The following is a 20385-nucleotide window of genomic DNA, read 5'->3' on the forward strand; positions in this document are numbered from 1 at the left end:
CACTTCCTGGATCTACAGCAGAGGATATTAACCTGTATTTCATGTTTATCCTCTGTCAGTTTTTTTTTTTGTGTAACTTTTGTTAGTCTCAATTTAAAAAAAAATAAAACAAGAGAAGAGGTCTCGTGAATATAGGAGCTCTCGTGGGAAGTCAGTGGTAACTGAAACCAGAAATGCCAAACTTTAAGTCAATACTGAAACCGGTGTCACCGACTGAACGGCCCCCTGCCTTCACTGCGCGTGCATCATTTCTGAGCGTCAGAGGTGATTCACCGATTATTGCCTCGTTTCTGCTTCAAACTGCCTCCAGTCATCTATCTCGGGGACAGATATCTGAAGCTTTTGTACAACAATCATTTCCACATAAATTCAGCATTATTTCATAATTATACAACCCCAGTTCCAATGAAGTTGGGATGTTGTGTAAAATGTAAATTAAAAACAATACAATGATTTTCAAATCCTCTTTAACCTATATTCAATTGAATACACCACAAAGACAAGATATTTAATGTTCAAACTGATAAACTTTATTGCTTTTGTGCAAATATTTGTTTATTTTGAAATGGATGCCTGCAACATGTTTCAAAAAAGCTGGTACAGTGGTATGTTTCCCACTGTGTTACATCACCTTTCCTTCTAACAACACTCAATAAGCATTTGGGAACTGAGGACACTAATTGTTGAAGCTTTGTAGGTGGAATTCTTTCTCATTCTTGCTTGATGTACGACTTCAGTTGTTCAACAGTCCGGGGTCTCCATTGTCATATTTTGTGCTTCATAATGCGCCACACATTTTCAATGGGCGACAGGTCTGGACTGCAGGCAGGCCAGTCTAGTGCCCGCACTCTTTTACTACGAAGCCACACTGTTGGAACACGTGCAGAAAGTCGCTTGGCATTGTCTTGCTGAAATAAGCAGGGACGTCCCTGAAAAAGACGTTGCTTGGATGGCAGCATGTGTTGCTCTAAAACCTGGATGTACCTTTCAGCATTGATGGTGCCATCACAGATGTGTAAGTTGTCCATGTCATGGGCACTAACACACACCCATACCATCACAGATGCTGGCTTTTGAACTTTGTGCTGGTAACAATCTGGATGGTCTTTTTCCTCTTTTGTCCAGAGGACACAACGTCCATGATTTCCAAAAACAATTTGAAATGTGGACTCATCAGATCACAGCACACTTTTCCACTTTGTGTCTGTCCATTTCAAATTAGCTCAGGCCCAGAGAAGGCTGCGGCATTTCTGGATGTTGTTGATGTTTGGCTTTTGCTTTGCATGTTAATCAATTCAATCAATTTTTTTTTTATATAGCGCCAAATCACAACAAACAGTTGCCCCAAGGCGCTTTATATTGTAAGGCAAGGCCATACAATAATTATGTAAAACCCCAACGGTCAAAACGACCCCCTGTGAGCAAGCACTTGGCTACAGTGGGAAGGAAAAACTCCCTTTTAACAGGAAGAAACCTCCAGCAGAACCAGGCTCAGGGAGGGGCAGTCTTCTGCTGGGACTGGTTGGGGCTGAGGGAGAGAACCAGGAAAAAGACATGCTGTGGAGGGGAGCAGAGATCGATCACTAATGATTAAATGCAGAGTGGTGCATACAGAGCAAAAAGAGAAAGAAACAGTGCATCATGGGAACCCCCCAGCAGTCTACGTCTATAGCAGCATAACTAAGGGATGGTTCAGGGTCACCTGATCCAGCCCTAACTATAAGCCTTAGCGAAAAGGAAAGTTTTAAGCCTAATCTTAAAAGTAGAGAGGGTGTCTGTCTCCCTGATCTGAATTGGGAGCTGGTTCCACAGGAGAGGAGCCTGAAAGCTGAAGGCTCTGCCTCCCATTCTACTCTTACAAACCCTAGGAACTACAAGTAAGCCTGCAGTCTGAGAGCGGAGCGCTCTATTGGGGTGATATGGTACTACGAGGTCCCTAAGATAAGATGGGACCTGATTATTCAAAACCTTATAAGTAAGAAGAAGAATTTTAAATTCTATTCTAGAATTAACAGGAAGCCAATGAAGAGAGGCCAACACGGGTGAGATATGCTCTCTCCTTCTAGTCCCCGTTAGTACTCTAGCTGCAGCATTTTGAATTAACTGAAGGCTTTTTAGGGACCTTTTAGGACAACCTGATAATAATGAATTACAATAGTCCAGCCTAGAGGAAATAAATGCATGAATTAGTTTTTCAGCATTACTCTGAGACAAGACCTTTCTAATTTTAGAGATATTGCGTAAATGCAAAAAAGCAGTCCTACATATTTGTTTAATATGCGCTTTGAATGACATATCCTGATCAAAAATGACTCCAAGATTTCTCACAGTATTACTAGAGGTCAGGGTAATGCCATCCAGAGTAAGGATCTGGTTAGACACCATGTTTCTAAGATTTGTGGGGCCAAGTACAATAACTTCAGTTTTATCTGAGTTTAAAAGCAGGAAATTAGAGGTCATCCATGTCTTTATGTCTGTAAGACAATCCTGCAGTTTAGCTAATTGGTGTGTGTCCTCTGGCTTCATGGATAGATAAAGCTGGGTATCATCTGCGTAACAATGAAAATTTAAGCAATACCGTCTAATAATACTGCCTAAGGGAAGCATGTATAAAGTGAATAAAATTGGTCCTAGCACAGAACCTTGTGGAACTCCATAATTAACTTTAGTCTGTGAAGAAGATTCCCCATTTACATGAACAAATTGTAATCTATTAGACAAATATGATTCAAACCACCGCAGCGCAGTGCCTTTAATATGTTAGAGTTTTAACTTGCACTTGTAGATGTAGCGACGAACTGTGTTAACTGACAATGGTTTTCTGAAGTGTTTCTGAGCCCATGCAGTAAGATGCTTTACACAATGATGTCGGTTTTTAATGCAGTGCTACCTGAGGGATCGAAGGTCACGGGCATTCAGCAATTGAACGTTGAGAAACATTGTTCTTAAACTGCTGGACTGTTTTTTCTGTTGTTCACAAAGTGGTGATCCTCGCCCCATCTTTGCTTGTGAATGGCTGAGCCTTTTGGGGATGCTCCTTTTATACCCAATCATGACACTCACCTGTTTCCAATTAAACTGTTCACCTGTGGAATGTTCCAAACGTGTTCTTTGAGCATCCATCAACTTTGCCAGTCTTTTGTTGCCCTGTCCCAGCTTTTTTGAAACGTGTTGCAGGCATCCATTTCAAAATGAGCAAATATTTGCGCAAAAACAATAAAGTTCATCAGTTTGAACATTAAATATCTTGTCTTTGTGGTGTATTGAATTGAATATAGGTTGAAGAGGATTTGAAAATCGTATTCTGTTTTTATTTACATTATAAACAACATCCCAACTTCATCGGAATTGGGGTTGTAATTTAGTTTATAAAGTTAGTGCTACAGCAATTAAAAGGAAAGATTGATTAAAAACAGAAACAAAAAGTAGGCCAACTATTAAAACAATCACTGGAACAAAGGGGGAAGCAAAAATTCAAAAGTCAAAACATTGGGTAAAAAGAAACGTTTTAAGGCCCTTTTAAAAAGATTCAACAGTCTGTGGTGCCCTCTGATGAGGAGGCAGGGGCTGCGTGGAAGAAGGTGTGGTCTCTTGTGGTGTGGGATCGAATCCTAGGAATAAGAAGATGATGGGTGTTGGAGGAGTGAAGAGAACGTGCAGGACAGTGAGGGGTGAGGAGTTCTGTTAAGTATGAGGGGGCGTTACTGTATAAACATTGAAAAGTAAGCAGTGAAATTTTGTATGAGATCCAGGCAGAAGCAGGAAGCCAGTGAAGTGAACGGAGGATGGGAGTGATGTGCTCATGCTTACGCACTCTCATCAGGACCCTGGCAGCACTGTTCTGGACATACTGAAGTCTTTGTATGTTCTTGCCAGGATCACAATGAGAAGTGCGTTACAATAGTCCAGTCTGGAGAAGACAAAGGCGTGGATGAGCTTTTTAGAATCAGAAAGGGAGAGTGTGGGCCTACGTTTAGCTATATTACGAAGGTGAAAAAATGAGGTTTTACAGATGTGATTTATATAGGATTCAAAGGTGAGTTGTGGATCAGAATGACACCAAGGTTGGTGACTGTGGTGTAAAGACCGATATTTTGACCAGAAAAAGCTGCTGAGGATTTTGTGTTGTTGAATTTGATTTGAACAGTGCCAATTTGAATTGCTTCGGTTTTTGAACTGTTAAGATGGAGAAACTTTTGCTGTATCCAAGCCTTAATCTCCTCCAGACAGGCTGTGAGAGTAGAAAGAGAAGTAGCTAGAGAAGGAGAGGAAGCAGAGGGTGATGGAGATGGAGCAAAAGCAGATGGGGTCTGAGATACACTGCCATCGCTTTGGGTGTAGAGAGTCAGGCTCAGACATATGCACAGTGAAGGCAGGGGGGACCGTTCAGTCAACAACACCGGAAATGTCAAACATTGAACACTTCCTAGGCCAACAGTACAGGAGATTAACCTGTTTTTCAGTTTTTGCTGTAGTATGTTTAATCTCTGAACTTTCTCTCTGAAAACTTTGTTTCAATAAAAAAAAGACAAAGAAGAGATCTCATTAAAATTCAGTGCACAGTCGACAGTGAAACAGGAAATGCTAAATGTTGAGTTGACATTAAATCCAGGAATACTAACGTGAGAGGCAGCGCTCATGTTGACAGTACATAAGGTCAGTCAGTGACTATTTAGTGTGTAAATTGCATTAAGTTTTTTTTAGCCATGCTAATGCTCCCCAGAACCATTTTCTGAAATATAAGTCTGAAGAACCTAAATGAGATGGTGAGGACCTTCCAGGCAACAAAAATGGTGAGGGGAGTCACCCCCAGAAGCTGAATATTTTTGGCCATGCTAATGCTCCCCACAACCATTCACCGAAAAAAAGTCTTAAGGACCTAAATGACAGATGGTGAGGACTTTCCAGGCATGTGAGAGGCAAATACAGAATAATTCTTTAAATGGTGGTGGGTTAAGAGGGCCATAGTTGGGGGTGGGGGGGTGTTTGGTAAGTGAAGCTTTAGGATGAGGCATTTGGAGGTTACAAAAATGGACATAGAAAAGAATTTTCTATGTGGCCCACTCTTGGGCCAAATGTGCTGGAAATTATTAATCTTTCTTTAACTTCTGGATCTGTTCCTAAATGTTTCAAATTTGCAGTGATTAAACCATTACTTAAGAAATCTATTCTTGACCCTAGTGTATTGAAAAACTATCGGGCGATATCAAATCTATCATTTTTCTCTAAAATTCTGGAAAATGGTGTCACGGCAGCTCGTGGACTATCTTACTGAGAATAATCTCTTTGAGCCACTGCAGTCTGCTTTTAGAAAATATATCATTCCACAAAGACAGCTCTCACAAACATGGTAAATGATCTTCTGCTTACAATGGATTTTGACACCACTACGGTTCTGGTGCTGTTAGATCATTTTGGGATTACTGGGAGTGCCCTTGCATGGCTGATGTCATACTTGACCAGTTGTTCTGTTTCGTACAGTAACACTACCTCTAACCTTAGTGACATGAAATATGGGGTTCCACAGGGGTCCATCTTAGGGCCCCTGCTTTTCTCCCTTTATGTAGCACCCCTTGGGCACATATTTCAGCATTTTGGGGTTACCTTTCACCGCTATGTTGATGACAGTCAATTATACATGCTGATAATTGCTGGTAATCTCACACAGATAAAATCCTTAGAAGATTGCCTTGCGTCAGTGGAAAGATGGATGTCTCGCAACTTCCTACTTTTAAACTCAGACATGACTGAAATGATGGGTATTGGTCCAGTAGGCATCGGCATCAATTTGACCAGCTTACACTTAGCCTCGATACGTGTGTCATACATCACACTGACAAAGTGAGGAACCATGGGTGGTGCAGGGGGCGCTATAGCTCCCCTTGTGTTTGTCATAGCACCCCCAAGAAAATAATTCATTTATTATTTTAATGTAATTTCATCCCTTGTTTTTAAGGCCTTGTCTACACTGAAACTTAACTTCCCGCATACAATCTTTTTCTTTGTCATTTTAAAAAGTGTTCAAGAAATATCTGTTCATTGATCGAAAATGCTGTAGTACATATGCCAGGCCTGTACGTGGTGCTGTAACACTTCTATAAAAAACGAAGAAGACGTGAGGCTAATCAATGTAGCAATGAAAGATAAAACTTTATGGCTGTTGCGTGGATTCATCATCACAGATTAAAACTGTTCTCTACATGACACCCTTGTTTTGGAAGATGACGTCTGGAAATGCGTTAATTCCTTATGATGGAAGTTTCTTGTTAAGGGTTTTTTTTTTTAGAGGTCCCTCGGTGTTTGTCTGCTCTGAGTGAATTTCTCAGACTGAGATGGAGGAACAGAATAGAATAGAATACAGCCTTTATTGTCATTGCACATATATACATACAACTAAACTTGTACTCTGCATTTAACTCTCCTAATTACAGTTAGACACAATCTAACCACTAGGGGCAGTGTGCAGCCACAGTCCAGTGCCCAGGGACCAATTCCAGATGTAGAGATGCTGCCTTGCTCAGTGGCAGAGAAAGGAGCAAACCCTAAATAAGCAGGTTTTTGATTGTGGGAAGAAAAACACACAGACACGGGGAGAACATGCAAAATCTACACAGAGAGGGCGGGAATCAAACCCACAACCTTCTTGCTGTGAGGCCGCTGGCACTTTGTCCCACAACCAAGAAGAAAAAATAATATCCTAAATGACACAGTTAACATGTTACAGAGGCAGGGTGACGACAACATCCTTTCATTTTTCCACAGTAAGACACTTCCAGCATTTTCAGATTGATGTGATTAGATAAATATTCCACTCATAAAAGAAAATAAACATTCATCAACAGAACTGATGTTTTACACAAAATGTGTAATGCAATGTTAAATGACATCAGGTTCGATAAATGGACTGCATTTATATAGTGCTTCTCCATCTGCATCAGACGTTCAAAGTGCTTTACAATTATGCCTCACATTCACCCCGATGTCAGGGTGCTGCCATACAAGGCGCTCACTACACACGGGGAGCAACTAGGGGATTAAAGCCCTTGCCCAAGAGCCCTCAGTGATTTTCTGTTCAGGCTGGGATTTGAACCGAGGATGCTCTGGTCTCAAGCCCAACGTTTAACCACTAGACCATCACCTCCCCAAAAGCTCACTGACATTTGATGATGTCATGATGATGTCATACTGCAGTGAGAGTAGTTTCAAGTTGTTGAAATGGTTCAGTTTTTGCTGCCCAAATATCCATGAGTGGAATTGGAAAGAAGTGAAGTCTGTTGTCGAAAGAATGACCTGAGGAGCAACAGAAGGCAGAGACGAATCAGTGACCCGGGGTCACTCCTGGTAATCACCCCTCAGAGACGGAGTTCTGACAAGGAACCAAATCTGTGATGCTTTTGCTCTTAACCACAACAACAGGCACACTGTGATGTCATGTCAGTGAAAGATTTTCTCTCTGCCTGCTGTTGGTATTTTTCTCCCTGAGACTAACTACATGTGAATATTTGTATTGGACAGTAGGTTTGTGTGTGATTTTGTTCATTCTGTATGTCATTAGTGACTGTCACAGATCAGAATGGGAATATTCGTCCTATTGAGATATCCCATAATCCCTTGCACGCCAGAGAGTCGCATGCAGTTTAAACAACACGGAGAAATCACATGACGACTATATGCATTACTCTGAAAAAACAAGGACAATAACCAGGATGTTAAAGAGCAAACTTCACTTTCCCCCAGAATTCCCATTGAAAATAACGGACAAAAAACCTGAGCTTCTCGCATGTTTACATAAAACAACCACAATAACATCTCTAAACCCAGAGAATATATTCACGAGTTTAAGGCACAGTATGCAGAGAGTTTTATGTTGTGATGTTCAAGCTGTTGTCCGTGTGCAGTGGTTAAACTGCAGCCTGATCAGAGGGACTTTTCCTTACCACTGTTGCTCTGAGGGTTAGTAAGGTTAGACCTTACTTGTGTGAAGCACCTTGAGGCAACCTTGTTGTGATTTGGTGCTATATAAATTAAAATACATTGAAATAGCCTGATCAGAGTGTCTCAATGCAGTTCTCAATGTTAATGAGATCTCATACGTAGAACGGCGAACTCTCTTGAGATTTTGTGGGATTTGAAACCTCAAATAGGGCAAATATGTATTTCCCCCCGTAAATGTGTGAGGAACCTTGGGGTAATTTTTGATCCTACATTGTCCTTTGACCTCCACATTAGATGATGCTGAGACACTGATTCATGCATTTATCTCTTCTAGATTGGACTACTGCAATGTTCTATTTTCTGGTTTACTGCAGTCTCTAGCATTAGAGCTCTCCAACTGGTTCAAAATGTTGCAGCCAGACTTTGACAGAGATCAGATTTTAAGGTTCTGCTACTAGTCTATAAAATTGTTCACGGACTGGCACCTCCCTACCTAGCTGACCTAATTAAACCTTACGTACCGGCCCGGGCTCTGAGTTCTCAAGGTGCAGGACTACTTTGTGTCCCTAAGGTGAATAAGAAGTCTGTGGGTCACAGAGCTTTCTCTTATTGTGCCCCTGTTCTGTGGAATGATCTCCCTGCATCAATAAAACAGTCAGATTCTGTGGAGACTTTCAAGTCCAGACTTACAGAAGTGTCCAGAATAATAGTAGTGCTATGTGACTAAAAAGATTAATCCAGGTTTTGAGTATATTTCTTATTGTTACATGGGAAACAAGGTACCAGTAGATTCAGTAGATTCTCACAAATCCAACAAGACCAAGCATTCATGATATGCACACTCTTAAGGTTATGAAATTGGGCTATTAGTAAAAAAAAAAAAGTAGAAAAGGGGGTGTTCACAATAATAGTAGTGTGGCATTCAGTCAGTAAGTTCGTCAATTTTGTGGAACAAACAGGTGTGAATCAGGTGTCCCCTATTTAAGGATGAAGCCAGCACCTGTTGAACATGCTTTTCTCTTTAAAAGCCTGAGGAAAATGGGACGTTCAAGACATTGTTCAGAAGAACAGCGTAGTTTGATTAAAAAGTTGTTTGTAGAGGGGAAAACTTATACCCAGGTGAAAAAAATTATAGGCTGTTCATCTACAATGATCTCCAATGCTTTAAAGTGGACAAAAAAAAAACAGACGCGTGTAACAAAATGGAAAACAACCATCAAAATGAATAGAAGAATAACCAGAATGGCAAAGGCTCACCCATTGATCAGCTCCAGGATGATCAAAGACAGTCTGGAGTTACCTGTAAGTGCTGTGACAGTTAGAAAACGCCTGTGTGAAGCTAATTTATTTGCAAGAATCCCCCGCAAAGTCCCTCTGTTAAATAAAAGACATGTGCAGAAGAGGTTACAATTTGCCAAAGAACACATCAACTGGCCTAAAGAGAAATGGAGGAATATTTGTGGACTGATGAGAGTAAAATTGTTCTTTTTGGGTCCAAGGGCCGCAGACAGTTTGTGAGGCGACCCCCAAACTCTGAATTCAAGCCACAGTTCACAGTGAAGACAGTGAAGCATGGTGGTGCAAGCATCATGATATGGGCATGTTTCTCCTACTATGGTGTTGGGCCTATATATCGCATACCAGGTATCATGGATCAGTTTGGATATGTCACAATACTTGAAGAGGTCATGTTGCCTTATGCTGAAGAGGACATGCCCTTGAAATGGGTGTTTCAACAAGACAATGACCCCAAGCACACTAGTAAACCAGCAAAATCTTGGTTCCAAACCAACAAAATTAATGCCTCGCAGATGTGAAGAAATCATGAAAAACTGTGGTTATACAACTAAATACTAGTTTAGTGATTTACAGGATTGATAAAAAATGCAGTTTGAACATAATAGTTTTGGGTTTGTAGCGTCAACAGCAGATGCTACTATTATTGTGATCACCCCCTTTTCTACTTTTTTTTACTAATAGCCCAATTTCATAGCCTTAAGAGTGTGCATATCATGAATGCTTGGTCTTGTTGGATTTTTGAGAATCTACTGAATCTACTGGTACCTTGTTTCCCATGTAACAATAAGAAATATACTCAAAACCTGGATTCATCTTTTTAGTCACATAGCACTACTATTATTCTGAACACTACTGTAAGACGCACTTATTTTCCCTTTCGTATGGCTAGGATACTGGCATAGTATGTTACAGAACTTACATCAGACTCAAGAGGTTTAACGAATGTGAGAGAATCATTCATGAGGTTTAATAACTATGGAATGTTACATTAAGTGTTTATGGAAAACATTAAAAAAACTGTCAAATCTGCAATTTTACACAAAAATTCATTAAATAAAATTCAGTATTTCACACAGATATAATAATTCTGTCACATTCTTTAGCTTTTTGTTATGCGACAAAGTATTTTGTAAATTTAATCAGATTGTTTTCAACATTTTATTCTCAGTTTTGGTAAATATACAATCTTTTATTGTTCTCTAGAAGAACTCATGCGTTTCAGATGACTTTATTCTCACCGTAACGATGTTACAGTCTGAACGCCGTTTGGTCTGTTGAACAGACAGAAGAGAGAAAAGATCATTTCCTGCAGTACCACGACTGTCCACTGGGGCTGGATGATCACATTTGCTGCAGTCGTCAACCCTCCAATCTTTACCGTCCTGGTTGTGTGGTCACGTGTCTACGACCGGATCACATCAGATTCAGATTAAATTTAAGGCATCGTTGGACTGAAGACTGGAGCATTTGCCCCCCCCCCCAATAAGCTCCGCCCAAGTGGGTGGTCTCAGAATGCAGATCCGTCACATACGATGTTCTGTCCTCTGCTGGGGAACAGTTCCACCTGCCAGTACCGAGGATCTGCGTAGACTGTGGACCAAAAAGACAAGCATCAGCTGTTTCACATCGTCCACATCCTTTGCAGCTCCGCCCAGTTTACCATTTGCTTAAAGCAGCTACGCTGATTACCTGATTCCCCCCTTTAAAAGCTACTTTAGCATAATGCTCACATGTTGCATATCAAAATGTTCAGAACAATCTCAGGACAGACACTTTCAGGAGACGTCGCACATGTTCCTCTAGAACACGACAGAAATAATGAAGTAGAGAACATGAAATGGGTTTTTAGAAAATTCTTCAAATCTCTATTAAAATACAACTTTATTCACATGGATGAAATGTTCTGGTGTGAGAAACAGGTTGACTGAAGTCACTGACTCACAAAACCAGCACAACATACTAAGACAAAGTAAAAAATAAATGTCCCAAATGAAAAATATGTATTTTCACAACACTGAGTGAAAATGCCGTCAGTCAACGTGTCAGCAAAAAGGTTTTGATTAAATAACACTAAATAAAGGCTGCAATCTACATATCAAACTTCATTCATTCAGTCCACTGACTACTTTTTTGTGCAGCCGCCAGTTTGCCCAAAAAAACAAACAAAAAAAAAACACACAAATTCATCTCCATCAGTGATGTTCACTTTTATACCATAAATAAACAATGCTGATGAATTTTTTATTATTTTGTAACAGACTAACGGAGAGTCGCTTTATTAAACACAGAGACTCTTGCTCTTGCTTGCCTCTACTGGTGGTTGGCTCTCACTGCGGTATTGTATCACTTCCTGTTCCGGAGCACAGCGGTGTTTTTCTGTATCTGTTAGCTGTTTAATCTGCGCAGTTAGATTGATCTAGTTATCTAGATTACGATTTGTTTCACAGTGTAATCTTCACGTGCCTTAACTAAAGCACTCCTTCTGCTGAATCACCTCTAAATTATTTACACATTATTCACTTTGCGTGTTTTTAGGAATCCGCTAGCTTAGCGCAGCTACTAGCTCTTAGCCGGTTTAGCATGGCGGCTTCTCCTGTCTCTCCCGCACTTTTCTGCTCTGGGTGTGAAATGTTTAGTTATTCCTCGGCCTCCTTTAGCAGTAATGGTACTTGTAATAAGTGTAGCTTATTCGTAGCTTTGGAGGCCAGGCTGGGCGAATTGGAGACTCGGCTCCGCACCGTGGAAAATTCTACAGTTAGCCAGGCCCCTGTAGTCGGTGCGGACCAAGGTAGCTTAGCCGCAGTTAGTTCCCCTCTGGCAGATCCCGAGCAGCCGGGAAAGCAGGCCGACTGGGTGACTGTGAGGAGGAAGCGTAGTTCTAAACAGAAGCCCAGTGTTCACCGCCAACCCGTTCACATTTCTAACCATTTTTCCCCACTCGGCGACACACCCGCCGAGGATCAAACTCTGGTTATTGGCGACTCTGTTTTGAGAAATGTGAAGTTGGCGATACCAGGAACCATAGTCAATTGTCTTCCGGGGGCCAGAGCAGGCGACATTGAAGGAAATTTGAAACTGCTGGCTAAGGCTAAGCGTCGGCAGTAATGACACCCGGTTACGCCAATCGGGGGTCACTAAAATTAACATTGAATCGGTGTGTAACTTTGCAAAAACAATGTCGGACTCTAGTTTTCTCTGGGCCCCTCCCCAGTCGGACTGGGAGTGACATGTTTAGCCGCATGTTCTCCTTGAATTGCTGGCTGTCTGAGTGGTGTCCAAAAAATGAGGTGGGCTTCATAGATAGCTTCTGGGGAAAACCTGGTCTTGTTAGGAGAGACGGCATCCATCCCACTTTGGATGGAGCAGCTCTCATTTCTAGAAATCTGGCCAATCCTCCAAACCGTGACTACCCAGGGTTGAGACCAGGAAGCAGAGTTGTAGTCTTACACACCTCTCTGCAGCTTCTCTCCCCCTGCCATCCCCTCATTACCCCATCCCCGTAGAGACGGTGCCTGCTCCCAGACTACCAATAACCAGCAAAAATCTATTTAAGCATAAAAATTCAAAAAGAAAAAATAATATAGCACCTTCAACTGCACCACAGACTAAAACAGTTAAATGTGGTCTATTAAACATTAGGTCTCTCTCTTCTAAGTCCCTGTTGGTAAATGATATAATAATTGATCAACATATTGATTTATTCTGCCTTACAGAAACCTGGTTACAGCAGGATGAGTATGTTAGTTTAAATGAGTCAACACCCCCGAGTCACACTAACTGCCAGAATGCTCGTAGCACGGGCCGAGGCGGAGGATTAGCAGCAATCTTCCATTCCATCTTATTAATTAATCAAAAACCCAGACAGAGCTTTAATTCATTTGAAAGCTTGACTCTTAGTCTTGTCCATCCAAATTGGAAGTCCCAAAAACCAGTTTTATTTGTTATTATCTATCGTCCACCTGGTCGTTACTGTGAGTTTCTCTGTGAATTTTCAGACCTTTTGTCTGACTTAGTGCTTAGCTCAGATAAGATAATTATAGTGGGCGATTTTAACATCCACACAGATGCTGAGAATGACAGCCTCAACACTGCATTTAATCTATTATTAGACTCTATTGGCTTTGCTCAAAAAGTAAATGAGTCCACCCACCACTTTAATCATATCTTAGATCTTGTTCTGACTTATGGTATGGAAATAGAAGACTTAACAGTATTCCCTGAAAACTCCCTTCTGTCTGATCATTTCTTAATAACATTTACATTTACTCTGGTGGACTACCCAGCAGTCAATCAATCAATCAATTTTTTTTTTATATAGCGCCAAATCACAACAAACAGTTGCCCCAAGGCGCTTTATATTGTAAGGCAAGGCCATACAATAATGATGTAAAACCCCAACGGTCAAAACGACCCCCTGTGAGCAAGCACTTGGCTACAGTGGGAAGGAAAAACTCCCTTTTAACAGGAAGAAACCTCCAGCAGAACCAGGCTCAGGGAGGGGCAGTCTTCTGCTGGGACTGGTTGGGGCTGAGGGAGAGAACCAGGAAAAAGACATGCTGTGGAGGGGAGCAGAGATCGATCACTAATGATTAAATGCAGAGTGGTGCATACAGAGCAAAAAGAGAAAGAAACAGTGCATCATGGGAACCCCCCAGCAGTCTACGTCTATAGCAGCATAACTAAGGGATGGTTCAGGGTCACCTGATCCAGCCCTAACTATAAGCTTTAGCAAAAAGGAAAGTTTTAAGCCTAATCTTAAAAGTAGAGAGGGTGTCTGTCTCCCTGATCTGAATTGGGAGCTGGTTCCACAGGAGAGGAGCCTGAAAGCTGAAGGCTCTGCCTCCCATTCTACTCTTACAAACCCTAGGAACTACAAGTAAGCCTGCAGTCTGAGAGCGAAGCGCTCTATTGGGATGATATGGTACTACGAGGTCCCTAAGATAAGATGGGACCTGATTATTCAAAACCTTATAAGTAAGAAGAAGAATTTTAAATTCTATTCTAGAATTAACAGGAAGCCAATGAAGAGAGGCCAATATGGGTGAGATATGCTCACAGTAGTGGGGAATAAGTTTCATTACACTAGAAGTCTTTCAGAAAGCGCTGTAACTAGGTTTAAGGATATGATTCCTTCTTTATGTTCTCTAATGTCATATACCAACACAGAGCAGAGTAGCTACCTAAACTCTGTAAGTGAGATAGAGTATCTCGTCAATAGTTTTACATCCTCATTGAAGACAACTTTGGATGCTGTAGCTCCTCTGAAAAAGAGAGCTTTAAATCAGAAGTGCCTGACTCCGTGGTATAACTCACAAACTCGTAGCTTAAAGCAGATAACCCGTAAGTTGGAGAGGAAATGGTGTCTCACTAATTTAGATGATCTTCACTTAGCCTGGAAAAAGAGTCTGTTGCTCTATAAAAAAGCCCTCCATAAAGCTAGGACATCTTTCTACTCATCACTAATTGAAGAAAATAAGAACAACCCCAGGTTTCTTTTCAGCACTGTAGCCAGGCTGACAAAGAGTCAGAGCTCTATTGAGCTGAGTATTCCATTAACTTTAACTAGTAATGACTTCATGACTAACAAAATTTTAACTATTAGAGAAAAAATTACTCATAACCATCCCAAAGACGTATCGTTATCTTTGGCTGCTTTCAGTGATGCCTGTATTTGGTTAGACTCTTTCTCTCCGATTGTTCTGTCTGAGTTATTTTCATTAGTTACTTCATCCAAACCATCAACATGTTTATTAGACCCCATTCCTACCAGGCTGCTCAAGGAAGCCCTACCATTAATTAATGCTTCGATCTTAAATATGATCAATCTATCTTTGTTAGTTGGCTATGTACCACAGGCTTTTAAGGTGGCAGTAATTAAACCATTACTTAAAAAGCCATCACTTGACCCAACTATCTTAGCTAATTATAGGCCAATCTCCAACCTTCCTTTTCTCTCAAAAATTCTTGAAAGGGTAGTTGTAAAACAGCTAATTGATCATCTGCAGAGGAATGGTCTATTTGAAGAGTTTCAGTCAGGTTTTAGAATTCATCATAGTACAGAAACAGCATTAGTGAAGGTTACAAATGATCTTCTTATGGCCTCGGACAGTGGACTCATCTCTGTGCTTGTTCTGTTAGACCTCAGGGCTGCTTTTGATACTGTTGACCATAAAATTTTATTACAGAGATTAGAGCATGCCATAGGTATTAAAGGCACTGCGCTGCGGTGGTTTGAATCATATTTGTCTAATAGATTACAATTTGTTCATGTAAATGGGGAATCTTCTTCACAGACTAAAGTTAATTATGGAGTTCCACAAGGTTCTGTGCTAGGACCAATTTTATTCACTTTATACATGCTTCCCTTAGGCAGTATTATTAGACGGTATTGTTTAAATGTTCATTGTTACGCAGATGATACCCAGCTTTATCTATCCATGAAGCCAGAGGACACACACCAATTAGCTAAACTGCAGGATTGTCTTACAGACATAAAGACATGGATGACCTCTAATTTCCTGCTTTTAAACTCAGATAAAACTGAAGTTATTGTACTTGGCCCCACAAATCTTAGAAACATGGTGTCTAATCAGATCCTTACTCTGGATGGCATTACCCTGACCTCTAGTAATACTGTGAGAAATCTTGGAGTCATTTTTGATCAGGATATGTCATTCAAAGCGCATATTAAACAAATATGTAGGACTGCTTTTTTGCATTTACGCAATATCTCTAAAATTAGAAAGGTCTTGTCTCAGAGTGATGCTGAAAAACTAATTCATGCATTTATTTCCTCTAGGCTGGACTATTGTAATTCATTATTATCAGGTTGTCCTAAAAGTTTCCTAAAAAGCCTTCAATTAATTCAAAATGCTGCAGCTAGAGTACTGACGGGGACTAGAAGGAGAGAGTATATCTCACCCATATTGGCCTCTCTTCATTGGCTTCCTGTTAACTCTAGAATAGAATTTAAAATTCTTCTTCTTACTTATAAGGTTTTGAATAATCAGGTCCCATCTTATCTTAGGGACCCCGTAGTACCATATCACCCCAATAGAGCGCTTCGCTCTCAGACTGCAGGCTTACTTGTAGTTTCTAGGGTTTGTAAGAGTAGAATGGGAGGCAGAGCCTTCAGCTTTCAGGCTCCTCTCCTGTGGAACCAGCTCCCAATTCAGATCAGGGAGACAGACACCCTCTCTACTTTTAAGATTAGGCTTAAAACTTTCCTTTTTGCTAAAGCTTATAGTTAGGGCTGGATCAGGTGATCCTGAACCATCCCTTAGTTATGCTGCTATAGACTTAGACTGCTGGGGGGTTCCCACGATGCACTGTTTCTTTCTCTTTTGCTCTGTATGCACCACTCTGCATTTAATCATTAGTGATCGATCTCTGCTCCCCTCCACAGCATGTCTTTTTCCTGGTTCTCTCCCTCAGCCCCAACCAGTCCCAGCAGAAGACTGCCCCTCCCTGAGCCTGGTTCTGCTGGAGGTTTCTTCCTGTTAAAAGGGAGTTTTTCCTTCCCACTGTAGCCAAGTGCTTGCTCACAGGGGGTCGTTTTGACCGTTGGGATTTTACATAATTATTGTATGGCCTTGCCTTGCAGTATAAGGCGCCTTGGGGCAACTGTTTGTTGTGATTTGGCGCTATATAAAAAAAAAAAATTGATTGATTGATTGAGAGACAGAACACTAAAAAACGTCTTTTGTTCCGTGGACCAACAGACGTTCACGTTACGCCCATTTGGGCTGTTGGTACATTTCACAAGAAAATACAAAATGAAAACTTCTTCCAGATCATCTGGCAGGAAAATAAGTCCAAAAGAGGAATAAGTCCATGGTTCACTGACATTTCACTTTAAAGTGTAGGTGACATGATATGTAATGTTTTTTGGAGTATTTAAGACTAAAATTAAACAACAGTTTGAAATTTATCCTTTCCTGGTGTGCAGTTACTTTAGAGACAAATATATGGATTTGAACTGAGCGCCACTAAAACTCAGGAAATTCCTGGTGAGTTCCGACATCAGAGAAGAAGGATAAAGTGGCATCAGCACGAGAACCATTATCTTAATAGTCCCATTAATTTATGGATTTTTACAGGCTACTGACAGCCCCGTTTCCACCGAGTGGAGAGATGTCACTGAAACGAACAGGTAAGACTATATTATTTACTCTTTATGTGAATGGTTTTAATATTTAATCATAACATGTTACACTACTAACGTACAGTACACTAACTGTATTCAAGAAGGAAACAAGATTTATCTTTAAAAAAGCTGATATTTTCAGTCCCTCGTGACATTTTTCAGATTTGAAATGTATGTACCTGTTTTGAAAAAAGGGAAAAAAAAAAAAACAAATAAAAATTCCACAATTCATCACTATTTTTTGATGTCACAGACAGTAAAACTATTTTTTTAATCACTTGATTACAATCAAAGAGCTGGCAAAAAAAAAAACAGTTATGATCTCCTCCTGCATGCTGAAATCACCTTCATTATTTATTTATGTTATAATCATCATTCTGTGTTCTGAACTCTGCCGATATCATCACTGTTGTCACACTGAAGGTTTTCCTCCAAGGCTTCTTCTCCATCATTGTGGTCTAAATAAGGCTCAAACCCATCAGTCTGTGTCCTCAAGAACTTATTCAGACACACCTTCAGACTGAACGTTAAAAAAGAAAAGCTCCACACTAAAAAAACAAAAACAAAAATCATCTGAAAACAGTTCGACCTCCGCCGTGTTTATAATTGATCTGGGACTGAATCAGTAGGTCCTGTTCTGGTGACGATGTAGCAACAATATGGCCGTGGCTGAGGGCTGAAATCGAGTGCAGGCTTCAGACAGCTGTAGTTTATCCTTCACCTCTGCACTTATCATCGACTTTTATTGTTCAGTATTTTTTAAAATATCAACATTTCATCATTTTTAGTGATTATTTGTGCACATTTTTTGGTGTCACCTACACATTAAAGCTGCTCTGTGCAATCAGTCCATCCATCCATTTTCTATAACCGCTTACTCCAATTACGGGTCGTGGGGGGTGGAGCCTATCCCAGCAGTCACAGGGCGTGCGGCGGGTTCACCCTGGACAGGACACCAGTCTGTCACATACAGACGGACAAACACATTCACACCTATGGACAGTTTAAAGATTCCAGTCCACCGAACCCACGTCTTTGGATGTGGGAGGAAGCCGGAGCACCCGGAGGGAACCCACACAAACATGGGGAGAACATGCAAACTCCACACAGAAAGACCACATGTGGGAATCGATCCCATGACCTTCTCGCTGTGAAGCAACAGTGCTAACCACTGATCCACTGTGACTGCTTGCAATCCATCCACTTGGGGGGAAAATAGTAATTCCTGTTTTTCCATGTCCAGTTCCTTTTGTAAAAGAGTGAATAAAAATTTGTGTTTTCTGGTACTTTTTTGTTGAAATTACATTTTCAGTAAAAATGAGGAACCTCCTGCAGCATCTGACACAGACTGAGAACCATCAGTCTGCTGAAAGCACAAGAGGAGGAGCAGATGAACCCATGTGACATTCTCCAGCTTCTAGGATTGCCTGTGAGGGACATACAGACCAGTGGGCGGGACTGATTTAAAGCCGACCATTTGTAGTTCCAGAAAGTGGAGGAATGAAGCCTCTGTGATGTTCTGTTGCTGATCTATTAATAGAAACATGACAAAAAATGGATTTGGACACGTGGGCACGTCCATCAACCCCAGAGGGTTAAACACAAACATACTTCATGAACATCTCTGAATTCTGTTTTTGGTTTGACTGTTTTTCTTTTTGACTTCCTGTTGAGTTGGTGTAGAATGACCTCCTGGTAGGATACGTTTGTTGAAATGACGTCACAGCAGCTCTCAATGCAGAAGCAGAGAAGTAGGCGGAGCTACAGTGCATCTAAAAGAAATATACGTCCTTAACACTGTTTCATTTCCAAGACAAAAACATGTCTACTTTTAGTTTTTAATCACACGGCATGATTTTTTTTCTCCTCTAAAAATATAATTTTCTTCTTGGTTAACTGTTGCGGTGTTCTGGGGGGTTTACTGCCGTTTTGTGTTCTCTCTGAGCCTTGGACACAGTGCGGGTTCTGGCTGGTTTCGTTCTGAAGGTCGACTCTCTGGTTTGTCCGGTGAATGCGGTGTGTCTATTAGTCTTACCCATGTCTCCCGGGGTGAGCCACAGGTTGAAGGAGCTGCAGTGTTTCTGACAGTGCTGAACTGGCACAACCCGAACCGTGGGCAGCCCCTCTCCCACCACCAGCCAACCCAGAACCACTACACCCTGAAACAAAGATCAAACCCCAAAATCTCAAAACCAGTTTGTTGGCCAGCAAATCAAAAACGACAACTGCAAGATGTGTCACACAAACACCTTCTTTTATTACAACGTGGGTTTTTGGGAAATCTGCAGTCTGATGAGTAAGGAAAGGGACAACGGTTCGATCCCACAAACAGGTGAGTGAGGTGTGAACGGCTGCTGCTCACCTTGCTGTGTGAAGTGGTGCTGTGTGTGACCAGGCAGCGCTGCAGGACTGTCCCAGCACTGTCCAGCAGGGGGCAGAGCTCCGCCTTTGGGAAAAGCCACCTCAGTACCTTTTCCCTGGTTCCAGAACTGAACCTCCTGCAAACACCAGACACTCATTAGAACGAGACCCTGGAGATTTTTACTGAAGTCTGAATATTCATGGAGCAGCTCTGAACCAGTTTCAGACTCACTGAAGGGGGAGTGGTGGTCTAGTGGTTAAGGTGTTGGGCTTGAGTCCAGAAGATCATGGGTTCAAATCCCTGCCTGACTGGAAAATCACTAAGGGCCCTTGGGCAAGGCCTTTAATCCCCTAGTTGCTGCTCCTGGTGTGTAGTGAGCACCTTGTATGGCAGCACCCTGACATCGAGGTGAATGTGAAGCATAATTGTAAAGCACTTAGAGCTTCTGATGCAGATGGAAAAGCGCGATATAAATGCAATCCATTTACCATTTCCATTTACTGAACCAGTTTCAGACTCACTGAACCAGTTTCAGACAGAAACTCTCCTGTTATAAACGCCTGAAACAGCCCATTTGTAACCTCTGAGACCTCAGAAAAGCTCCCATTCTCAGGTTTGTAAAAGTTAGGGACAGGCTCAAACT

At 41.3% G+C, this 20385-nt stretch overlaps 1 protein-coding gene across 2 annotated transcripts in view; it reads right to left on the reverse strand.

The window, feature by feature from the left end:
- Nucleotides 1–10051: 10051 nt before the first annotated feature.
- The window catches only part of c3h6orf89 (chromosome 3 C6orf89 homolog), a 44464-nt gene continuing 34130 nt past the window's right edge, over nucleotides 10052–20385 (reverse strand). Inside the window, exons 6-8 of one of the 2 annotated variants that reach the window (XM_034164706.1) lie at nucleotides 19743–19878; nucleotides 19416–19539; nucleotides 10052–10824 (exon numbers count right to left, since the gene is read on the reverse strand). In XM_034164706.1, coding sequence (XP_034020597.1) covers nucleotides 10742–10824; nucleotides 19416–19539; nucleotides 19743–19878 — 343 coding nt within the window. In that variant the 3' untranslated portion in view covers nucleotides 10052–10741. Of the gene's footprint in view, nucleotides 10825–19243; nucleotides 19540–19742; nucleotides 19879–20385 lie in introns of those variants that run through there. The other variant, XM_034164699.1, reaches the window with a different exon arrangement.

The sequence above is a fragment of the Thalassophryne amazonica genome, chromosome 3 (genome assembly GCF_902500255.1).
Source record: "Thalassophryne amazonica chromosome 3, fThaAma1.1, whole genome shotgun sequence".
NCBI classification, from domain to species: Eukaryota; Metazoa; Chordata; class Actinopteri; order Batrachoidiformes; family Batrachoididae; genus Thalassophryne; species Thalassophryne amazonica.